The sequence below is a fragment of the Phocoena sinus genome, chromosome 6 (assembly GCF_008692025.1).
Source record: "Phocoena sinus isolate mPhoSin1 chromosome 6, mPhoSin1.pri, whole genome shotgun sequence".
NCBI lineage: Eukaryota > Metazoa > Chordata > Mammalia > Artiodactyla > Phocoenidae > Phocoena > Phocoena sinus.
The window spans coordinates 10851665-10867824 of NC_045768.1; the positions used below are offsets into that span (position 1 = coordinate 10851665).

Genomic DNA, 16160 nt, shown 5'->3' on the forward strand with positions numbered 1-16160 from the left:
TACTTGGTCCTCAGGGACTGCCAGCTCCCCGAGGGCAGCACTGTGTCTGTCTCTTGATCATCTGTTTTCTGTGTTGGCACATTCTAGGTGCTTAGGGTGACCATGAGGCCCTGTATATAAAGTGGTTAGAACAGGTTGTGGGGGGCATGCAGGGAATGTTGGTTGTTACTATATTATTAGGAAACTGAGGCCCAGAGAGTCTGATGGCTCCCCTGAGGTCACACAGCCAGATCCAGAGCAGAAGTTGTAGCTTTACTAGTCAGTTTTGGTGGCACTGCCAGGGATTAAGTGGAACTGTGTCCGGGTCCAGGTTCTAGACTGGGCTGCAGTCCAGGGGGCTGCAGTCCCAGGGGGCAGCAGTCATGTTGGACAGGGAGGCCGAAGCAGGGTCTCTGGGTGCTGGGGATCTAGGGCTGCCCTCCCTACAGCCCTGACCCAGGCTGAGCGGAGTTTCTGGGGCCTTGGACTGCGCGCTTCAGGGGCCGAGTCAGGCTGCCTGGAAACTCTCTGTCGCCCTCTGCTGGCTCCAGCTGCCTCTGCTGGGCCACCTCTAGAAGCCACAAGACAAGACAGTGCCACCACCTCAGCTCATCTGGGTGTGAAAACCATACCAAAGAGACCCAGTTAGGAAGAGAAATGCCCCGGGACAAACTGAGATCACAAATCATTTCCACATGCTTCCCTGGCTCCTCCAGCTGGACACAGATGCCTTGCCACTGTCCTCTGGGGGGCTGCAGGCTGCCGTGCTTCCCTTTGCTACAGCCGCATCAGATTCATCACTGTTTCCTGAAAACACATCACGCCAGGGCTTTTTGTTTGGTTTTGTTTGCTTCATACCCCAGGACTTCGCTTGTGTGTCCATCCCTCCTGTCTTCTCACCCCACGAGCTCACACTCTGTCCTTCTGAGCCTCTTGGCTTCTGCAGCAACCCTCCTCCACCCAGCCCTTAGCATGCCAGGCTGTGAGTCTTTCTGGGGTCTTCTCTCCTCCCTCGGACTGTGAACTCACGAGGTGTATTCATTTCTTAGAGCTGCTGTAACAAAGTACCACAAACTGGGTGGCTTAAATAACAGAAATAACAGAGACTTATTGTCAGGAATTCCCCGGCGGTCCAGTGGTTAGGACTTCGCACTTTTACCGCTGAGGGTCCAGGTTCAGTCCCTGGTTGGGGAACTAAGATGCTGCAAGCTGCACAGCATGGCAAAAAAAAGAAAAAAAAAGAAACTTATTGTCTCACAGTTATGAAGGCTAGAAGTCTGAAAGCAAGGTGCTGGTGTTGTCAGGGAGGTTCCTTCTGAGGGCTGTTCCAGGCCCCCGGCCTAGCTTCTGGTAGTTTGCTGCCAATCTCTGACATTCCTTGGCTTAAGTCACGTTCACATGGTGTTCTCCCTGTGTGAACGTCTGTCTGTAAATTTCCCCTTTGAAAAAGACCTCAATCGTGCTGGATTAAGATCTACCCTAATGACCTCATTTTCACTTGATTACCTCTGTCAAGGCCCTATCTTCAAATAAGGTCACGTCCTGAGGTATTGGGGTTTGAGACTTCAACATGTCAGCTTTGGGAGGGGGGACACAATTCAATCCACAACATGAGAAGAGGAGCTCCATCTGGTTCACGTATGTGTTCATTCCCTCAAAGCTGAGCCCAGAGCAGGTGTGAGAGAGTGCAATGAACATTGTGAAAGCAGTCCTTCATTCTGTCTTTATTTACTGACCCTCACGGCATCCGGGGCACATTGAATTATGACCTGTCCTGTCTAGGTCTTATGGAGTCGAGCCTCTCTCATCAGGAAGTGGACATCTCTACAACAGAGCCCGTCTTTTTACTTTTCACATTCACCAAAGCAGAAACTTGGTGACACTGGAGACACTCAAACCTCTTCATCAGTAGATTCCTGTGGGGGTGGGTGGTGAGGCCTCATTTTCCTATGTTGCACCGAAGACCCAAAGAAGTAATGAAAAGGAATTGAACCTTTGACAAATATTTATTGAACACATAGTTGTGACAGGCACGGTTCTGGGTGATTGGGATGCCATTCATTCATTCATTCATTCATTCCTAGAAACAAGCTTGACACATAGTAGGTGCTGAGCAAATAATTTCATTACATAATTGAATCATTTAAATATTTGCTGAGTGAATAAATTAATTCAGCCCACAATTATTGCTGCTGTGATCTACTTGCTATGTAAATTTGAGCAAGTTACTTTACATCAATGAACCTTAATTTCCATCAGTAAAGTGAGTTGAATTACATAGTTACCTTTGAGGCTTGTTGGCAGGATGAAATGAATGTGCTATTAACAATAATAGCTATTTATGGAGAAGTTCTACATGCCAGGATAAATGCTCTCTACATACAATTTTCTTTTTTTCTTTTTAAATTTAATTAATTAATTTATTTTTGGCTATGTTGGGTCTTCGCTGCTGTGCGCGGGCTTTCTCTAGTTGTGGTGAGCAGGGGCTACTCTTGGTTGCGGTGCGCGGGCTTCTCATTGTGGTGACTTCTCTTGTTGCGGAGCATGGGCTCTAGGTGCACAGGCTTCAGTAGTTGTGGCGCACGGGCTTAGTTGCTCTGTGGCATGTGGGATCTTCCTGGACCAGGGATCGATCCCGTCTCCCATGCACTGGCTGGTGGATTCTTAACCACTGTGCCACCAGGGAAGCCCTCCACATACAATTTTCAATTTTCACAGCAGCTTTTTAAAAACTGAAATTAACACAACAAAAATTTCACCATTTAAAAATGTGCGGGGCAGTGGCTTTTAGTATATTCACAATGTTGTGTGACCATTACAACTACCTAATTTCAGACCATTTTCATCATCCCAAAAAGAGACTCTGTATCCATTAGTCACTTCCCATTCTCTCCTTCTCCCCAATCTCCCAATAACCACTAATCTACTTTCTGGCTGTATGGATTGGTTTAGTAAGGACATTTCATAGACATGGAACCATACTATTTGTGGCTTTTTGTCCCTGGCTTCTTTCACTTAGCACAGTGTTCTAAGTTCATCCCTGTTGTAGCATGTGTCAATGCTTCATTCCTTTTTACGGCTGAATGGTATTCTGTTGCATGGATGTACCACATTTTGCTTATCCATTCCTCAAGTTGATGGACATTTGGGTTGTTTCCATTATTTGGCTATTATGAGTAATGCTGCTATAAATATTTGTGTACAAGCTTTTGTGAACAACTGTTTCCAGTTCTGTTTGGTATATACGGAAAAGACAATTGCTGCGTCTATGTTTAATTTTGGGAGGAACTGCCAAATTATTTTCTGGAGCAGCTGCACCATTTCACATTCCCAGCAGCCACGTTTGAGGGTTCCAATTTCTCCACATCCCAGCCAACACTTGTTATTTTCTGTCTTTTTGATTATAGACATTTTAGTGGGCGTGCAATGGTATTGCACTGTGGTTTTGATTTGCATGTCTCTAACGACTAATGATGGTGAACAGCTTTTTTTACAGGCTTCTTGTTCATTTCACAGCAGCCTTTTGAGGCAGCTATTATCCCCATTTGACAGCAGAGGAAACAAATTCAGACAGTTGAGAGGACTTGCTCATTGCAAGGAGGTGGTGGAGCTGTGCCTGGAACTTCAGTGTCTCTGTCTCTGAAGCTCCATGTAGTCGAATTAGCAGTAGAAACCGCTCTGGTCTGGTGGGCAGGAGGCCTAGTCTCTGGTGTGCCCACCTTGGGTAAGTCCTTTCCCCCCGACTTCTCCGGGTGTCAGTTTCTCCTCCGCGCCACGTGGGGTGCTATACTCCAAACATCTCCAGGCTCCTCTAGGAGCCCCTAACTCTAAGATACATCACCCGAGCGCGGAGTTTCCTCCGCCCCTTCAGCCTTAGGTTGCCGGCGGCGCCGGAAGTGCATGGCTATTTTCGTTTGCTCCAGCCCCCGGCCCGGAAGTATTTTTTCGGGAAAGATGGCGGCCGTGTCAGTGTATGAGCCACCGGTTGGAGGTTTCTCTTTCGAAAATTGCCGCAGGTGTGGCCATGTACCGGGCAGGGTTTAGGGCGGGAGTGGAAATGCGGTGCCGGGGTCGGAGTTGGGTTGCGCTCTGAGCCGGGAAGTCCGAACGAATGGTGGAGGGCGGGGCCCGCGGCCCGCGGCACCTGTGACTCAGGGGAATTAGGGCCTGAGCGTGTTTCTCCTGAGGCCGGGTCGGCTCTTCCACTTCCCCAGCGCACCGGGACACCCTCCATCTCCGGGGTGGTGGTGCGGACCCACTCAGACGCTCCCTTCGCAGAAAAGCGGGACAGTAGTCTTGCTGTTGGGAGGAGCCAGTGAAACAGATGGGCTTGAAAGCAAATGCTAGTAGTTTTTGCTTCTCCCGAGTTCCCTGTTAGAAACTCTTCGTGCCAGTGCGGCGCAATGTGGTCCTGCCCTTCAACCCTTTATTCTCTCATTTGCTCTCAGAAATGCCATCTTGGAAGCCGATTTTGCAAAGAAAGGATCCAAGCTTCCAATGGCCCGGAAAACTGGGACGACTATCGCAGGAGTGGTTTATAAGGTAAGGCGGGACAGGCTGAGAGCAGCAGTGTCAACTAATTTCAGGAACCAGGCCCCTTGGCCTCTTTTACTTCTCTGGGCTGTGTGAGGAAGGGCACATCTTACAGAGTACTATGTCAGGAAAAGCTCCATTAGGAGAGACTATGTCAGTTTTGTGTACTTATCGGCAGTTTATATTCTTTGCTCACTCTGCAGTTTTCGACAGGAAGCCAGTTTTCTGTCTTAAGTTACTACTTTAGGAAGCAGGATGATGTAATGGGAGAAAACAAAAATGTTTAACCATTTAGCTTTTTTGCTGCCTCTAACTTTGGGCAGGTCATTTTCCTTCTCACAGCCTCACTTTCTAATCCATCAGGTGGGCATAATAACTCCTGACTTAAATTGTTGTAAGGGTCAAAAGAGATAACTGGTTATTGTTAAAGGTAAGAAATGACATCTTTTAAAAAGAAATTGACAGGCGTGGCTTTTTTTTTTTTTTTTTTTTTTTTGGTACACGGGCCTCTCACTGTTGTGGCCTCTCCCGTTGCGGAGCGCAGGCTCTGGATGCGCAGGCCCAGTGGCCATGGCTCACGAGCCCAGCCGTTCCGCGGCATGTGGGATCTTCCCGGACTGGGGCACGAACCCGTGTCCCCTGCATCGGCAGGCAGACTCTCAACCACTGCGCCACCAGGGAAGCCCAGACATGGCTATTTTAATGGAAAGATTTCTTCATCTTAATTCAGACTTTTCTGATATTGGCTCTGTGATTTGTAAGGAATTCACTGGATCTCTGAGCCTCATTTGAAAACAGGAATGATAGTTCCTACTGCCTACTGAGGGTTCACCCAATAATGTTTATTGATAAGCTTTTCGTTGAATGCCGAAAGTATAGCACAATATTTCAGCGCGTGGCGGGGTGGTTGGGGGAGCAGGGGATGGTCAACGTTGTTTTTCCTAAACTAGAGTAGAGAACTGTGGTTTGTATATGTGAAGTTGTTTTAAAGTATATATTTCTTAAAAATAGGATGGCATAGTTCTTGGAGCAGATACAAGGGCAACTGAAGGAATGGTTGTTGCTGACAAGAACTGTTCAAAAATACACTTCATATCTCCTAACATTTAGTAAGTATTGATTAGTTTGAATGACTCATTTTTAAACATGTCAGGGGTAAAATTGAATTTACTCTTTCTCTCTAAAACCTGTTGTTCAGCCTGTATTTTCTTTCTGTTTCCCTTAAATGGCATTTCCATCCATCTGAGCTAGCCATCCCCAAGTCCTCTTTTTTATTTTTAAAAATATTTATTTATTTATTTATTTGGCTGTGCTGGGTCTTAGTTGTGGCACCCTGACGCGTGCGGGATCTTTAGCTGCAGTGCGCGGGATCTTTTAGTTGCGGCATGCAGGCTCTTAGTTTCGGCATGCGAGATCTAGTTTCCCGACCAGGGATCAAACCCGGGCCCCCTGCATTGGGAGCACAGAGTCTTAACTGCTGGACCACTAGGAAAGTCCCTCAAGTCCTCTTTTTGCTTTAGTCTTCAGTTCATTTGGTACCCAGTTCTGCCTTCTGTGTGCCTTTTGAATCCACTCCCTTCTCTCCTTCCCTCTACTAAGGCCTTAGCTCGGGTTCTCTTTTCTCAGCTGGATCATTGCAGTTGTCATTTAAATGGTCTCTCTGCCTTTGGCCTTTCCTTTATCTGTATTGTTCACTCTTCTGCCATGTTGGGTTTTGTAAAACATGGATCTAATTATGTCCCTTTCCTGTTTAAAAACTTTTCAAGAGATTTTTCACATTTCCACACTGCTTTCAGGATAAAATCGAAACTCTAGCATGATATTCAAGGTCTTGTACAATTTCACAGAAAGCTTACCTTTTCATCCTATTTAGCTGCTATCACTCTATGTTCCAGTTATACCTGGGCTGTCCCTATTTCCCTCATGTCCCTGTTCTCCGCATGTCCAAGCTGTTTTACCCTTGCTCTTGCTAGCCCCTCTGCTTAGAAATAACCTTTCTTCTTCTCTGTATAGTGTTTTTATTCTGTCCTTCAAAATCCAGCTCACATGAAACCTCTTCTCAAAGATCAGAGTTAACTGCTCTCTCCTCCAATTTCCTACAGCATTTTCTACCTATGCTACTATATTGTATTATATGTCTCCTCCACTCAAGTTTGAAATCAAGTGCTATTACTGTGTCATATTTTCTTTATTCTCAGCACTTTGGAATGACTGGTATCTAGTACTAAATACTTGGTAAATGTAAATTGCAAGGCTTTTGACATTCCTTGCTCTTTTGTACAACTTGGATATTTCCTAGGATCAGTAAAATGCACACTCTGTTCAGAACATAGAAACTAATGATTTGAAATATTCCACTGGGCTACAGAAAATATATTTGCATATAATTAGATGTGCATTCTTAATTTTATGTTTATTTAAACTTGGTTAGAGCAGTTACAGTGCAGGTATACTCAAAAATATCTATGTCTCTGAACTTTGTGGAAGTTTTCCAAGAAGCTCCACTTCTAATTGAGCCCTTTGGTAATTGAATTTCAGCTACGTTTCTAATTGTATTTTTTAGTTGTTGTGGTGCTGGGACAGCTGCGGACACAGACATGACAACCCAGCTCATTTCTTCCAACTTGGAGCTCCACTCTCTTTCCACTGGCCGCCTTCCCAGAGTCGTGACGGCCAATCGGATGCTGAAGCAGATGCTTTTCAGGTAAGGTTCCAGGATGGGGATTTCTGTAGTATTTTTTTCTCATGTCTTAGAGTTTCAGCCAAGGGAAGCCTGGAAGCTCGAGGAAAGGCATTAAGAAATACACATTTTATTCCAGAAATCAATTGTTACTATAAAGACACTTTAATTTCATAAGGCTTTTGATAATGTATTTGAATTTACAGGGTCTGGGTTTTTTTTTTTTTTTTTCATGAATGAATCACATGTGACCAATTGAGTCATTTCCTGAGGCTTAGGGTATTGCTGGATAAAAAAACCTTTTTTGTTCATAGTAAGAAAGAGCTGGAAGGAACCTTTGAGTTCTTCTTGTGAACACACACAAACACAAATGATTGTTTTTTCTCTCTTTTTTAGGGGCAAGGTAACAGTGAAATGAAAAGTGATTATTTGTAGTTGGCTGTAAGTGGGTAGGATAGCGTTACTATTAACCAACATTTATTTGTTTGTGCCAGGCCCTGTGCTAAGTAAGTGCTTTATGCATTATCTCACTTTATCCCTTTAACTCTGAGTTAGGGGCTATTAACATGTCTAATTTGTAAGTGAACAAACAGAGGCTTAAAGAGATGCATTCATTTGCCTGACCTGACGTTCACTCCCTGCTGACTCCCACAGAGTTCCTCTTAGTAGTTTTGTTTCTCTTTAGTCCTTAACGATCACATCATCACTTTGTGTTTGTATAGGTCTAGACAGTTTTCAAATTTTAAGTCCATTTTCTCACTTGCTCCTCATAAAGAGAAGAGAAGCAATGTAGTATAGTGGAAACAGCCTGGACATTTAGTCTTGGGTTGGAATCCTGGCTTCTCCTTTTGTGACCTACCTTAGCTTTAACAAATTCTCTCCTCTTTCCTTTATAGAATGTGTATCATGATACCTTTTTAAAATTTTTTAAAAAGTTGGTCAGAGGCCTATATTCTGGTCCTCATCATTCATTAAGCACCCTGCATAAGACATTTTCTTTATCTCTGTCCCAAGTCGTAGCAGCTGCATCCAGGCCTGTGAGAGTTAAAGGGGAGCAGGAACAGAAGGCAAAGGTTGTAAGCCGGCAGCTCACAGGCCGTCTTCAGCTTGTAAAGAAATTTCATTTGGGTCACATAGTGTTTTTAAAAAAAATAGTGGCAAATAATTATAAATTGGGAGCTTTGAATTTAAAATATGGATTTCCATCTTCTTCTGATAAAAGCTCATAAAGCGGGCGGTGATGTGGGACTGAGTGGCCGTTGTTGCCTTTGGAAGTGGGAGCATGTGTTCTGGCCTGTCAGACCTTGCATGGCTCACTTCTCTGTTTCCTGCCTGGCCCTTGCCTTCCTGTGAACTTGCAGGTCTTCGTCTACAAGTGTAGCATGGCCCCTGGGCTCTCAGGAAGTGGATATGAGGTTTAATATAGCTACGCAGCAAGGCCGGTAGAATAGTACCCATTTTACAGCAGAGGATACCAGGGTTTATGAGTCATATGGGCAGGAAGCCTAGTCCGTATCTACCCAGTTCCTACTCTGGCTGTACTGAGCCTTTATGTCAGTGATTTCCATTTATTTATGTACATAATCATCATCCTAATCCTGGAGAATTATCACCTATCAAATAAATTCTTGCAGTGCAGTGTGAGAACTTGTTAAAGCACATCTGTTGTCAAGATAACTGAAGACATTTGTGATTTTGATTTTAAATGTAAAGCTCCCTCTGGTGGTTTGTGTGGTGCATTACATTTAAAACAATTTTTAAACTTGTAAAATTGCAGTAAATATTTCAAGATTGCTTGCAGTGTCATTTAGCATTTAGCTAAATCTAGCAGATGTTTCTGTTAATCTCTTTAGAATGTTTCAGGAATTCTAAATTCTCTTTTTTCAGTGTTTTATTATCTTTAGTTTAACATACTTTGTAAAAGTTAAATTTTATCAAAGTTTTGAGAAGAACACAAAAATTTAAACCCGGATGATTATGGTTCTTTATGTCTTTTGACATTTTTGTTGAGTTACGTAAAGTGGGTCACTAGTATAAGAGAAAAATCATAGGATTTGACTTTAGAACTTTGCCTCAGGTCCTGTCTACAGTGCTCACATTTGTGTAACTTTGGGCTGTTCACCTCACCCTTCTTATCCTCAGTTTCTTCCTCAATAAAATGGGGATAATAGTTCTGTCTCTCTAACTTTTGGGGAGGAAATGAATAAAGAAACAAGGCTTATGCAATGCCTGGTATAGGGCCTGATACATAGTTAGATACTCATTCAGAGGCTGAAAAAAGAATACAAGGTGTACTCTTGCTGTTTTCTTCCCCCTGAATAATCTGTTTCCTTGTATGTGAATAAGTGAGAAAAGAGGGTTTGATAAACAGAAGTGGACGTCTTTTTCCTTACTTAAGCTTACTTAAGTTACTTTTATTTAACTTCTGTGGTGGCTATATGTAGAAGATATCTGTGATACTTGTTCCTTCTGAACATGGAGGCTTCTTGTTGAGTCTAGCAGAAATCTTTGATATACTATTCTGTATTCTGGAAACTATTTGAATATGTAGAGGCTTTAAAGTTTTATTTTATTATATTGTAATTTTTTTTTCCTTACAAAAAAGTACTATATATTCATTGTAGAAAATTCTGAAAATACTGTAAAGCCCAAAGAAAAAATAGGCGAGAATCACATTTTGGCTGGTTGTATATACTCCTAGACTTTTAAATTTATTTATTCGTTCGTTCATTCACTTGATCATCCCTTCCTCCCTTCCTTCCGTATTATAAGTGCATGTTCACAGTAAAAAAGCTAGAAGATATAGTTAAAAAATTATAGAAATTATCTGAATTTCTACCACCTATAAGCAGTCGGTGCTAACAGATTATGGTACACTCTTCAAGGTTTTTCCTATGTTAAATAATACATATTTTGTTCTATAAAAATGGGATCATAGTTGTGCTTTCTATCCCATAATGTAACCTAATCTTTTCACCTACCGGTGCCTCTTCAGTAGTTTCCATGTTGGGGTATTTCAAAAAGAAAACCTTTTTATAAATTATTATAAAAGTAATGTATGATCATTGTAAAAAATTCAGACACTATAGAAATGTGAAAAGAAGCAAGAAGATTTCAGCTGACACTCTGCCACTTAAGCACATACACTGTGAATCTTTGAGATCTATTTTCTTAGACCTTTATACTAGCCATGTATACTCATGTATGTATTTGCAAAAATGGAATCCCGCTATATGTGTTGTTTTGTAACTGACTCTGTTCACATAACAGTATATTGTTCCCATCAGTAGACGAGCTCGGCATCCACAGATTTTACCTTGAGCCCATGGAGGACTTCTGGAGATCTGTAACTCCTGAAATAGTGAAAAATTTGTGTGTGTACACTTGTTATGGGCGAGGGTTCCACAATTTTAATCATTTTTTCCGTGGGGTCTGTGCCCCCAAAATTTTAAGAACCATAGATCGGTATCCTAATTTTTGTTGGATCACAGTAATCTATTTTATTAACCAATTTTTGAAGATTAACAATATTGCTTGCTTTAAAGTGTTTAAGGTATTGTAAGGTATTCTGCCGATCCTTTGGAATATAGAATCTTTAGGTACTTGTGTTATTAATTCTTTAAGCTATATTCTAAAATAAATTCCTAGAAGTAGAATTGCTGGGTCAAAGGTAGGCACATTTAACATTTTAATATATATTGCCAAAATTGTCCTTGAGAAAGATTACCATCGGTAGTGCATGAAAAATGCAGCATGGTTTTTAACGATTGTGTAGTGTTCCATTGTATAGCTGTATTAGTTTAGCTAATTCTGTTTCCACTTTTTTAGCATCATAAGCAGTTACCACAAAAAACATTCTTATGCATTCATTTCTGCGTATTTGTCCTTTTATATCAATAGAATTAGATTCCTGGAAACAGAATTTCTGGATCCATTTTTAAGGATTTCATTGACTTGCCAAAATATCTCAGACTCTTCTAAAGTTATCGAACAGATTATGTTTTAGCTTGGAAGGGAACTAGCTGGTTATTAATTGACTTTAACTAAGCAGCGTGTTTGGCAGGCAGTTGATATAGTGGATCAAGCACTGGGCTGGGCGGGGAGTGGTGGATCTGGTGATTCTGGCTTCTCATCCCAGAGCCCTGGGATCTAGTCTTGACCCTTCTGCTAGCTCATGCGGCTTAGGACCAGTTTCTTCCCTTTTCTGGGCCTCTGTTCCCTCTTGAGGCTGCTTTTAAAATCCTTTCCTGCTCTTTATTTTTTCACTTATAAATGGAAGATTTGAAATAATAAATTGGTAATCAAGGGACACGGGAAATACTGGACTCGACCTAGAGCGCTTTCTGGTGGGTAGCTATGTCTCAGACAGTCTAAAATGATGACTTTGATTGGTTCTTGTGTTATTTATATCAGTTTTAATGATTGTATCATTAGGCAAATTCAGCATGTGTTGGTTTCATTTTTCTTCCCAGAGATTTAAAGGCTCACAGTGGAGAACTTTAAATCCAGCATGTTTATCTAGCATAGCAGTTCTAATGGTAAAAAATTGAACCAGTTACAAGGAAAGCAATCTGTAGAAGCGGAAAACCAACTAAGTAGAGGGTCCAAAGGAACAAATACGTGCAGAATTAAACAGAGGTGGGGGTGAGGCGGAAAATGTATTCTTGCCCATGTTCCTGAGAGATACAGTTTTAAACTGTGGGCAGGAGCAATGGGTTTTATATAGGCTGTCATGGAGTTACTTCATTCACTTCCCTGCATGATGAAATACTTCTTTCGTTTACTCAGTATGAGCTCGTATCTGTCATAATTTTGTGGATTTATTCAAGGGAAAGGTTTTTTTTTTTTTTTTTTGGCGGTACGCGGGCCTCTCACTGTTGTGGCCTCTCCCGTTGTGGAGCACAGGCTCCGGACGTGCAGGCTCAGTGGCCATGGCTCAGGGGCCCAGCCCAGCTGGCATGTGGGATCCTCCCGGGCTGGGGCACGAACCCGCGTCCCTTGCATCGGTAGGCTGACTCTCAACCACTGCGCCTCCAGGGAAGCCCGAGGGGAAAGGTGTTTTGACATTAGCTATTTTCCTATGAGGCTATGGTGAGGTTGATAATTTGAACAGCTTTAGTTGAGCAACAACTCACTGTTGACTTGGAAGGGAGCTTATCTGCTAAACACAGAGAGGTATGATGGGAGGGGTGCTGATGATCTTTGGAGTAAGCCAAGCTTGGCTCTGAGGCTTAAAAATGTCTTTGGGTTGGTTTTCTCTTCTCTACCATGAGAATTATAGTGTCTTCTTTTAAAGGGGGTTGTGAGACTAAGATTATGTAAGGCACATGGAATGCCTCACACAATTTACAGTTTTTATTGGCTGATAGTAGATGTTCAAGTATGTTGGCTCCATTCCCTATTTTTTTCCCTTCAAAACAGTAATTATTTAATGAAGCAGTAGTAGTGTAAGAAAAGCTTTTTATTGTCTGACTTCAATTACAACTTTCAGTTAAGTTATAGTGATGCAATGTAGACTCATTTTTGTTTTTTCTTATGCATACTCTGATCACCAGGTATCAAGGTTACATTGGTGCAGCCCTAGTTTTGGGGGGAGTAGATGTTACTGGACCTCACCTCTACAGCATCTATCCTCATGGATCAACTGATAAGTTGCCTTATGTCACCATGGGTGAGTGTAATGTTTCCCTGATGTTTCAGAATCGTCTTATTTACTAAGGTGGTCTCTTAAAGTTGGTTTATTTCTGGATGGAGGAGGCAGTGCAGTACAGTGCTTTGATTCCTTCTACAAGTATTGAGTTCCTCCTAGGGATTAGGCCCTGTCTTATGTGCTTGGGATATAGCAGTGAACAAAATTTAGGTACAAATTCTTGCCTGCAGGGAGTTTATATTTTAGTGGGGGTGGACAGACAATAACAGCAACAGTTATAAATATATATTAGAAAGAGATAAATCGTAGAGAAAAAAACAATGCAGTGATATTATACTTCAGTTATGCAAGATATTACCTTTAGGGGAAACTGAGTCAAGAGTGTACAAAAATGTGATGTATTATTTCTAACATCTGCATGTGAATTTACAATTATCTCAAAACAAAAAGTTAAAAAATGTTAATGCAGTGCAAGGGGACTTGAGAAGGTTAAAGTAGGTTCATGAAGAAGGTGAGGTCTGAGTGGATGGGCCTCCTGGGCAGAGGGAAGGCTAGAGTGGAGGCCTCCCTGGGGGAATAGGCCCACGCAGAGATTTTTTTTTAAGCTAGAGTGACCAGAGTTCCTCTTTGCCACTTAATCTCTGAGGGATCCTGGGCATGTAATTCCTCTCTGAACCTTGATTTCCTTACTTGTGAAATGGTATCAGTAATACCTACCATGCATACCAGGTTATTTATAGTGATTAGAAATAATGTGTATAAAGCATCTGGTCCAGTGCCTGGCCTATAAATAGTAGCTACGCCTTTTAGATCAGCCTTGTACATTTGTATTTTAGCTCTAAATGCTAGATAAGAGTACTTTTTTTTAAATGACTAAAAAAGTGATAAAATTATATTTAGAAGAGTTGGGATTTTTGAATTTAACTTTCATGCTAAATTTCTGAGTGAAGTTGCATATGTCCAGGGACTTCCCTGGTGGTCCAGTGGTTAAGACTTCACCTTCCAATGCAGCGGGTGCGGGTTCTATCCCTGGTCAGGGAGCTAAGATCCCACATGCCTCGCGGCCAAAACACAAAAACAGAAACAATGTTGTAACAGATTGAATAAAGACTTTAAAAATGGTCCATATCAAAAATAAATCTTTAAAAAAAAAAAAAGAAAGAAATTGCATATGTCCAGTAACTTGAACAGGTCATTTGTAGCTGGCGTTTTTCCAGCTGTTGTTTACCTTTTGCATTTTTTGTCTTGGTATCTTGGCTCTGCAGAGCCAGGAATAATGGCTGCCTTGAATAGTTTGGAAATTGCTAGCTTGGGACTTTGCTATTCCATTCCATGTAATGCACAAGCCTCTTATAAGATTTGTATGCAACAGATGTTCCATGTTTGTGAGAAGAATGATTTGTCCCCAGATACCGTATGGAATAATTATTTTTAAATGAAGATACTTACAGTAATTTTAGAATTGCTCTGTTCCATTTTATTTGTTATTTCCATCAAAGTAGTGTTTTTATTTCCCTCCATTTGATGCCTTTAAATGGTAGTAAAGGTGGAATAGCCTTTTCTGTTAAGTAGTTTCATTTCTTCTTTTTTTTATTTAAAAAAAATTTCACACTTGCAGGAAAGTAACAAAAATGTACAATGAATAGTCATATATACCCTTTCTCGTGTTTGTCAGTTGTTAACATTTTACCACATTTTTGCTCACTCTCTCATACATTATTGTTATTTTTTGGTGTATGGAACCATTCGAGAGTAAATAGCAGACACCATAACCCTCTATCTCAAAATCCTTTAGGATGTTCTCTTACATCACCTTGATAAAGTCATCAAAATCAGGAAATTTAATATTGATACAAAGCCTTTTCATTTTTAAGATGGAAAAATTGAACTGGTTTCTGTTGCTTTTGAACTAGTAATTTGTCTTACGAGCATAATCCTGAATTTAGGAAAAGTTGTTGAAAGTGAGTAAAGCAGATTTGTGTCTGCTCATTTCATTCCTGCAACTCCACTTTGTGCTCTGTCCTGGCTGACAGTGATCTTGCTTCCCTCCAAGTCCAATGTGAGTCCAGGGTGATGGCTCCACAGCTTTGATTTTATGGCATACTTCTGCTCAGAAATCATCACTCCACAGTCTGGTTTTGCTTTCATAAGAGATTAAGAAGATTAAGAAGAGCAAGACATCAGTAACACCTGATTTTAGATACACAAGTAAGTTGTTACTTTGAGGTTTAGTTTGTTTGTTCATCTGTTCATTTATCAACTATTTCTTGAGTGCCTTCTGTGTAAAAGCACTGTAGCAGGCTCCACAGAGAGAGGTTGAATCTCTGGATCCTTACCCTCAACATATTCCCAGTGTAATGGGGGAGATAGCTGTATAAACTGACAAGGGCAGTAGGTACAAAGGCCATTGGAGGCCCAAGGGAGAAAGGGTCTAAACTGGAAGATTTCACGGAAAGCTTCCCTTCACTTGAGCTGAATCTTAAAAGAAGGATAAGTTACTTTCATTCATTTATCAGATATTTATTTAGCATCTGCTATGTGCTAGGCACTGGGAATATAGTGGTCAACACAGCACCTATCCTCAGAGCTTATAGCCTCTGCGGGAGATAGGAATTAAGTAAATACACATTAATCTAAAAGAATGCACTGTGCTAAGTGCCCTGGAGGAAAAAAGCAGTAATAAGAGAGAATACAGGAAGGAGCATGTGGATAATGGGTGTTTGGGAAGTCCTTACTGGGCAAGTGACATGAAAACATTTTCTAATGAAAGTAATTTATGAACATGACAAAACATTCAAGTGGGGAAAAATATTACATGAAAAATAAGTCTCTTGCATATTTCCCCAAAGTAACCACTGTTAAGGGTTTATTGTGTTTTTTTCTCAAAAAATGTTTTATGATCCATCTATATATATCTCTGTCATCTGTCATCTATCTGTCAATCCCTATTAAAAATACACAGCTGAGGTCATGCTGTAGATGCTGTTCCATTACTATTAACTTGTTTTGAATAAGTTTTTGTATCAGTGCTTGTAGATCTATATCAAATCTACAACAACAACTTCATAGAATTGTATTACATGTCTCTACCATGATTTAGTGACCCATTCTCCTATTGATGAGTATATGTCGTGGTGTACTTGTGTAAGTACATCTGACAAATTCCTAGTAGTGGAGTTCTGGATTAGGGTGTGTGCATGTATTGCTCAGAATTCTCTGTTGTAATCATTAGAATCACTGGATGATTTAGGAAAGGAGGAATTTTTATTTTTTAAAGGATAGTAGGTGGCTCACAGAATAGCTAGGAGGGCAAGAACT

General features: G+C 41.3%; 1 protein-coding gene across 1 annotated transcript in view; it reads left to right on the forward strand.

Annotated features, from left to right (window-relative positions):
* Positions 1-3876: 3876 nt before the first annotated feature.
* Positions 3877-16160, forward strand: part of PSMB7 (proteasome 20S subunit beta 7) — a 61655-nt gene continuing 49371 nt past the window's right edge. The window contains exons 1-5 of the mRNA XM_032634217.1: positions 3877-3995; positions 4428-4521; positions 5524-5621; positions 7076-7216; positions 12748-12863. Coding sequence (XP_032490108.1) covers positions 3880-3995; positions 4428-4521; positions 5524-5621; positions 7076-7216; positions 12748-12863 — 565 coding nt within the window. The 5' untranslated portion in view covers positions 3877-3879. The remainder of the gene's footprint in view (positions 3996-4427; positions 4522-5523; positions 5622-7075; positions 7217-12747; positions 12864-16160) is intronic.